General features: G+C 37.9%; 3 gene segments (V, D, J or C); all 3 read left to right on the top strand.

The window, feature by feature from the left end:
* Positions 1 to 443: 443 nt before the first annotated feature.
* LOC122140206 lies at positions 444 to 1,556 on the top strand. The segment is given in 2 exon segments: positions 444 to 1,102; positions 1,174 to 1,556. Coding segments are annotated over 2 exon segments (387 nt in total).
* A 3,065-nt stretch (positions 1,557 to 4,621) lies between these two features.
* On the top strand, positions 4,622 to 5,274 carry LOC122140207. The segment is given in 2 exon segments: positions 4,622 to 4,767; positions 4,839 to 5,274. Coding segments are annotated over 2 exon segments (387 nt in total).
* Positions 5,275 to 6,247: 973 nt separating this feature from the next.
* LOC122140141 lies at positions 6,248 to 8,641 on the top strand. The segment is given in 3 exon segments: positions 6,248 to 6,296; positions 6,373 to 6,675; positions 8,532 to 8,641. Coding segments are annotated over 3 exon segments (462 nt in total).
* The last annotated feature ends 7 nt before the right edge of the window (positions 8,642 to 8,648 follow it).

Below are 8,648 nucleotides of genomic sequence, written 5' to 3'. Positions count from 1 at the left end.
ATAAAAAATATATATATGATGAAATGTGAGTTTTTAATGTTTAACAGGATTAATTAAAGACAAGTTTGAACTAGTTCTTCGAGAAAAAAAAAAAACACATTTGTATAACTGGGATTTTTGACTCCAAACCTTTTATTGTCTTGTGCGACAAATAGCCCTGGCCCCTCAGATAACAATTACAACTTTTTACATTTTACAAATTCCATGTATAGCACATAATTTATTGATAACATGGCATATGTAGAATGAAGGAGCTGTTTGGAAAGTGAATTCTATTGTACTTTACAAGTCAATATCCAACCCAGCAGGGGGCAGTAGAAGTAAAAACACAGATGTGAACGGAATAAATCAGGCTCCACCTATTTATCCAACGAACTTGATTAGCTCACCCATTAGTTTTCATTCAAACCATAATTCAACATGAGTGAATTTCCAGTCGAATGTTTCGTGCTTCAGTGTTGCATTGGTGAGATATTAGTTGCAGATACATACTTGCATATCTATAGAATCACTGTAGTTTAATCTGTTTCTTTAATGGCCTTACAGGACTGTGTTTGATGTTAAATGTTACACAAACTCCTAGAAACCTTTTCTTAGTCACTGGAGAGTCCATGAACATCACCTGCAGTCACCATGACAAAACCTATGACAAAATCTTCTGGTACCAGCAGTCTAATGGGCAAAATCTCGAGCACCTTGGCTTTCTTTCCTTCAAGCAGGACTTTGTTGGCGAAAAGGGTTTCACAATAACAGGAGATGCAGAGAAAGAAGCGTACCTGCTGGTGTCATCTGTGAAAGCTGAGCACAGTGCTGTGTATTTCTGTGCAGTGAGTGCAGCACAGTGCTTCAGGTTTATAGGAGTCTGTGCTCAAAACCCCTCCCCCGTCACATGACACATCTGCACCTGGGTTGACAACCCAGTCAGATGAGGTGAACAACAGTCTTGACCTTGAGATATATGACAGCTGTACTCTTATGACTGCAGAGGAAACAAATATTTAGAGAAGCAACTGCTGCATTGTAATATTACTTATTCTATTGAATGTTATAATCATGATCAGAGCAACCATTTTAACTATAATCACTATTTACTGGTTACCAGGTATGTATTTATAGTGCAGTCTAGGTTATTTAATATACATATACCGTTGTGTGCTCCTCACCCTCTTGTAGTTTGTGTGGTTTGTTCTCCTGTCATTCAGCAGTCTCCCAAACATCTTCTTCGGACAGTGGAGGAGAAAGAGGCAGAGCTTTCATGTCATCATGGTGACAGCAGCTATATATACATGTACTGGTATCAACAAAAAAATGAAGGTGGTTCTTTGGAGCTTATTGGAATGCTGACAGGTGATTCAGGTACTCCAGAGGAAAAATTCAAACCTCGATTTGCCCTCTCAGGACATGCTACAAAACTTGCATACCTGATCATATCCAACATATCTCCTGAGGACAGCGCAGTGTATTTCTGTGCAGCAAGTAAGCACAGCCGTATAATTCATTATAACCACTGACAAAAAACTGTTCACTTTGCACCTGTTTGATTAAAAAAAAAAAAAAAAAAAAAAAAGTTTTCCACAATGCCACAAGGTTTCTTGAATATTTATGCCAAAACTGGTAATTACTGTTTTTACAAATAGAGGGCAGTAATGAAAATGTGAAGTTTCAGTATGTATGGGGCTTAATGGAGAACAGCAGCGTAATGGTTCCAGGTTCAAGAGCCTGTTTTAGTCCAGTTCAGTCTCTTTCTCCTTGTTCTTTCCTGAAACTTTTTCACTGTCCTCTCAAATAGAAAAGAAAAGAGCAAACTAATACTGGTCATTTTTAATCCTATTTAATTCCTGCTTGAAGATCTGCCATGTTAGCAGCCAAACATCTTGCTTGCCTAATATATAAACATTGCACGTACTAACGCTATTTCACGACCAATTCGTACGAATTTTACGAGGTGGCTAATTTGTACGAATTTGTACAACCTCACTTGTACGATTTCATACGATTTGTCTAGACCCCAGTGATGGGTAGGTTTAGGGGCGGGGTTAGGTGTAGGTCATCGTACAAATTCATACGAATGTGCAACTCGTAAAATACGTACGATTTGGCAAAAATCGTATGAATTTGTATGAGTGTGGCCGTACGAATTCGTACGAATTAGCCACCTCGTAAAATATGTACGAATTGCCGTGAGATCGGGCTGCACGTATGTAGTATTTATGTATATGATTCTTTTGTATTTTGAGTGTGTATTGTATTTTAATTTTTTGTGAAAGAACTGGATTGACCTTTTTGTGAATAAACTACACTACACAAAGGACTAATGCACTTGAATTTGCGTAAGCTCCTAATTCTAAGTATTAAAATTCAGTTCTTAACTCTTCCTGTCTTGTTTATGTTACAGACATGACTGATACCATAAAGTGTGCAACTTTAGGTTAGGTATTTATTTTCCTAAATGATCAAACAGTTGTTGTATACAGAAAATGAAAAGGATCCCATTTATGTGAACCTAATGAGAATCCAGAGCTGTATTGTGACTAGACTATCACAGACACTTTGGGTTGGGCTTTTTTTATTTGGACCAATAAGCAATCTCCTAACTTCTAGGTGACTTCTTTCTATGGTGAACAACAGTTTTAGTGTCAAGCTGTGACCTCTTATGACTGCAGAAGAAACAATATAGAGAGGCAGCCATTGCACTGAATTTAATGTTATTTCTTCTGTTGTCTTTGGTGACTTTTATCAGCATGATCAGAGCAATCATTTTAACTATAATCACTACTTACTGGCTACCAGGTAAGTGTTTACAGCGCAATGCAGTCTAAGTTCTTTATTTTATATTCATTTTTATGTTCTCCTCACCCTTTTGCAGTTTGTGTGGTTTGTTCTCCTGTCATTCAGCAGTCTCCCAAACATCTTCTACAGAGGAGGAAAAAGAGGCAAAACTTTTTTGTCATCACAGTGACAGTAGCTACACATCCCTGTACTGGTATCAACAAAAAAAGCAATAGGGGTTCTTTAGAGCTTATTGGAATGCTACAAGAGGAAACATGTAAACCTTGATTTAACATGCTGGCATCAGCACAGTGTATTTCTGTGCAGCTAGTTTGCACAGCCATACAATTCCTTTTAATCGCTGACAAAAAAACTGTTCACTTTCCACCTGTTTGATTAATAAAGTGCCACAAGATTTCTTGCATTTTTATGCTAAAATTGGTAATAAGAACATTTACAAATAGGGGCACATTTACAAATAGGGGTTTCAGTATGTATTGTTGGATAAATGTGGGCTTTAATAGAGAACAACCGCAAAATGGCCTTTATCACAGACATGTGCATTACTCTCAACATATGAAGAGCATTTTTGCTTGAGGGGACCCATGTTTAAAGCTAACATGGGACATGTTCTGCTTCCAGTTTCCTGGAAATTACAAAATACATCAGTGATGCACAAATTTCTCCAGATAATCTACTCCCATCAGAATAGGGCTAAAAGCAAGGAGCCAATAAACCAGGGGTACCTCTTCCTGTTCTTGGAGATCTATCTTCAGCTCCAACTTGATTAAACACATCAGAACCAGATAACCTGCTTGAGACAGGGTGAACTGTACTTTGCAGATACAGAAGGCAAAGCAATTTTCTCATACAGAAAATGAAAAAGATTTGTAATGAAGGAGGATCCAGAGTGATATTGTATGTGACTGGACTATCACAGATACTTGGGGGTGGGCTTTTCTCATTTGGACCAATAAGCAACCACCTAACACCTAACATAGGTGGTTCCTTTCTGAGGTGAACAACAGTCTCAGCCTCTAGATATGTGATATGTTAAAAGATCTTTTGACTGTAGAAGAAGCAATTTAGAGAGGCAACCATTGCACTGTGAATTCAGTGTTATTTCTTCTACTGCTTGGTTGAATGTTATAACCATGATTAGAGCAATCATTTTAACAATATTCACTGCTTTCATGTTAATAGGTAAGCATTTCCAGTGTATTGCAGTCTAAGTTAGAGAAGAAAGAGGCAAATCTTTCTTGTCATCATGGTGACAGCAGCTACACATACCTCTACTGGTATCAACAAAAAAATGAAGGTGGTTCTTTGGAGCTTATTGGAATGCTCACATATGGTGAACCTTCTCCAGAGGATAAATTCAAACCTTGATTTGTCCTCTCAGGACATGCAACAAAAGATGCATTCCTGCTGATATCCAGTATATCTTCTGAGGACAGCGCAGTGTATTTCTGTGCAGCTAGTTTGCACAGCCATTCCATTCTCTATAAACTCTGTCAAATAACTGTTCACTTTGCACCTGTTTGATAATAAAAAGCCACAAGGTTTCTTGTATCTTCATGCCGGATACAAGATACCTTTTTTTGCATAAAGCTGAGCTATTAATTTTCTTAAATGATCAAATGTGTAATTCTCTCATACAGACGATTAAACAGGATGGGGTGGGGGATTCCATCTGCTTGCATTGGAGGAGGAACCAGAACTATATACAGTAGTGACTATTGCAGACATTTGGGAGTGGCCTCTTTAGACCAATAAACAACCACCTAACATCTAGGTGGTTCCCTTCTGAGGCAAACAACAGTCTCAGCCTCAAGATATGTGATGAGACGTTTCAAAACCTCTTTTGAGTGCAGAAGAAACAAATTAGAGAGTGAATTAAATGTGAATTTAAGGTTGTTTCTTCTGTTGCTTGGTTAAATGTTATAATCATGATCAGAACAATCTTTTTAACTATAATCACTATTTACTGGTTACCAGGTATGTATTTATAGTGCAGTCTAAGTTATTTAATATACATATATTGTTGTGCTCTCCTCACCCTCTTGTAGTTTGTGTGGTTTGTTCTCCTGTCATTCAGCAGTCTCCCAAACATCTTCTACAGACAGAGGAGGAGAAAGAGGCAAAGCTTTTTTGTCATCATGGTGACAGCAACTATCAGAACATGTACTGGTATCAACAGAAAAGCAATGGTGGTTCTTTGGAGCTTATTGGAATGCTCAATTACGGCACAGCTTCTCACGAGGATAAATTCAAACCTCGATTTGCTCTCTCAGGACATGCTACAAAAAATGCATCCCTGATCATATCCAACATATCTCCTGAGGACAGCGCAGTGTATTTCTGTGCAACAAGTAAGCACAGCCGTACAATTCATTATAACCACTGACAAAAAACTGTTCACTTTGCACCTGTTTGATTAAAAAAAAAAGTTTTCCACAAGGTTACTTGAATATTTATGCCAAAACTGGTAATAACTGTTATTACAAATAGAGGGCACTAATGAAAATGTGAAGTTTCAGTATGTATGGGGCTTAATGGAGAACAGCAGTGTAATGGTTCCAGGTTCAAGAGCCTGTTCTAGTCCAGTTCTCCTTGTTCTTTCCAGAAACTTTTCACTGTCCTCTCAAATAAAGGCAAGAAGTCAAGAAGAAAAGAGCAAACTAATACTGGTCATTATGAACCTATTTAATTCGTGCTTGAAGATCCGCCATGTTACAGCCAAACATCTTGCTTGCCTAATATATAAACATTTCACATAGTTTACATTTCCATAATAATTTAATACATAGAGACAGAACTGGATTGACCTTTTTTGTGAACTGAAATATAGTTTAGATTTATCTTAAAACTGCACTAAGGACTAATGCACTTGAATTTGCGCAAGCTCCTAATTTTAAGTATTAAAATTCAGTTCTTAACTTATCCTGCCCTGTTTGTTACAGACACGACAGATTCCATAAATTGTGCAACTGTAGGTTACATATTTCTTTACCTAAAATATCAAACATTATTGTTGTATACAGAAGATAAAAAGGAACATTTTTATGTGAAGTGAATCAGAATACAGAGCTATATTGTGACTAGAATATCACAGACACTTGGGGGTGGGCTTTTTTGATTTGGACCAATAAGCTAACCAGCCTGGAACAGGGTAAACTGGACTTTGCAGATACAGAAGGCAAAGTAATTTGCACATACAGAAAATGAAACAAGATTTGCAATGAAGGAGGATCCAGAGCTGCATGTGACTTGAATATCACTTGGAGGTGGGCTTTTTTCATTTGGACCAATAAGCCACCACCTAACATCTAGGTGGTTTCTTTCTGAGGTGAACAACAGTCTCACCCTCAAGATATGTGAGAAGCTCTTTTGACTGCAGAAGAAGCAATTTAGAGAGGCAAACACTGGACTGTGAATTTAATTTTATTTCTCCTGTTGCTTGTTGACTGTTATAATCATGGTCAGAGAAAACCTTTTTATGATAATCACTGCTTTCATCTTAATAGGTAAGCATTTCCAATGCATTGCAGTCTACGTTATTTAAAGTATATTTATTGTAATGCACTCCTCACCCTTTTGTAGTTTGTGTGGTATGTTCTCCTGTCATTCAGCAGTCCCCCAAACATCTTCTACAAACAGTAGAGGAGAAAGATGCAAAGCTTTTTTGTCGTCACGGTGACAACAACTATCAGTACCTGTACTGGTATCAACAGAAAAGCAATGGAGGTTCTTTGGAGCTTATTGGAATGCTCAATTACGGCACAGCTTCTCACGAGGATAAATTCAAACCTCGATTTAACATCACAGGAAATGCAAAAGAGGATGCATTCCTGCTCATATCCCGCATATCTGTTGAGGACACTGCAGTATATTTCTGCGCAGCTAGTTTGCACAGTTATACAGTTCCTTTTAATCACTGACAAAAAACTGTTCACTTTGCACCTGTATGATTTAAAAAAACAAAAAAAGCCACAAGATTTCTTGCTTCTCCATGCAAAAACTGGTAATAAGAATGTTTACAAATAGAGGGCACCAATGAAAGTTTGACGTTTCAGTATATGTACTGTAGTTTGTTAAATGTGGGCTTTAATAGAGAACAACAGGAAAATGTCCTTTATCACAGACGTGTGTATTACTTTCGACACATACTGTATGAGTGTTTTTGCTCAAGGAGACCCAGGTCCAAAACCAACCTGGGACATGTTCTACTTGCAAAACACATCTGTAAAACAAAAATTTCTCCAGGCAATCTAGTTCCATTAGAATAGGGCTCAAAGCAAAAGGCTTGCAATGAAGGAAGATCCAGAGCTGTATGTGACTAGTCCAGGGGTCTCCAACCATGCTGCTGGAGAGCTACTGTCCTGCAGATTTCAGCTCCAACCCCAATCAAACACACCTAAACCAGCTAATCAAGGTGTTCAGGGCTACTTGATAATTACAGACAGGTGTGTTGGAGCAGGGTTGGAACTGAAGTCTTCAGGATGGTAGCTCTCCAGGAGCAGGGTTGGAGATCCCTGGACTAGACTATCACAAACACTTGGGGGTGTGCTTTTTCATTTGGACCAATAAGCAACTACCTAACACCTAACATCTAGGTGCTTCCTTTCTGAGGTGAACAACAGTCTCAGCCTTAAGATATGTGATAAGATATGTGAAAAGATCTATCAGCTGCAGAAGAAACAATTTAGAGAGGCAACCATGATTAGAACAATCATTTTAACAACAATCACTGCTTTAATGTTAATAGGTAAAGCATTTCCAGTGCATTGCAGTCTAAGTTATTTGATGTACATATATTGTTATGCATTCCTCACCCTCCTGTAGTTTGTGTGGTTTGTTGTCCTGTCATTCAACAGTCTCCCAAACATCTTCTACAGACAGTGGAGAAGAAAGAGGCAAATCTTTCTTGTCATCATGGTGACAGCAGCTACACATACCTCTACTGGTATCAACAAAAAAATGAAGGTGGTTCTTTGGAGCTTATTGCAATACTCACATATGGAGAACCTCTCCAGTATATCTGCTGAGGACAGCACAGTGTATTTCTGTGTAGTTAGTTTGCACAGCCATTCAATTCTCTATAAACTCTGTAAAATAACTGTTCACTTTGCACCAGTTTGATAATAAAAAAGCCACAAGGTTAATTGTATCTTCATGCCAAAACTGGTAATAAGAATATTTACAAGTAGAGGGCACTATTGAAAATGTGATGATTTTAGTATGCATCATCTGCTTAAATGTGGACGCTAAAGGAGAGCAACATACAGTCCTTCTTTACAGATGTATGCATTACTCTATATACTGTATATGCTGAGTGGTTTTACTCATGGGGACCCAGTTTCAAGACAAACCTGGAACATGTTCCATTCCAGTTTCATCTCTCTCTTCCTTCAAATTCCTGGCACTTCCAGCTAAGTGTGCATGTCTTGTCTACATGACTTATAAACGTTCACATGCTTTACATTTCAAACTGTTCTGCATTTCATTTCACATACTTTATATAAAGACAGAACTGAAACAGAGCAGAATTGACTTCAAATGTATCTTAACACAGAAACTAGGTCTAATGCACTTTAATATGAGTAAACCCCTAATTCTAAGTATTATAATTCATACTAACCCTGTTTGTGCGACAGACTTGACTGATACCTCAAATTGTGCAGTTTTTTTTTTTTTTTTTGTTGCATAAAGCTGAGCTATTACTTTTCTTAAATGATGAAATGTGTAATTCTCTCATACAGATGATTATGGGGTGGGGGATCCCATCTGCTTGCATTGGAGGAGGAACCAGAACTACATTAGCGACTATCGCAGACACTGGGGAGTGGCCTCTTTTGACTTGGACCAATAAACAACCA

The sequence above is a fragment of the Cyprinus carpio genome, chromosome B17 (genome assembly GCF_018340385.1).
Source record: "Cyprinus carpio isolate SPL01 chromosome B17, ASM1834038v1, whole genome shotgun sequence".
Classification (NCBI taxonomy): domain Eukaryota; kingdom Metazoa; phylum Chordata; class Actinopteri; order Cypriniformes; family Cyprinidae; genus Cyprinus; species Cyprinus carpio.
Note: the sequence above shows the minus strand (reverse complement) of the source record. Positions and strands in the feature narration are given on the sequence as shown.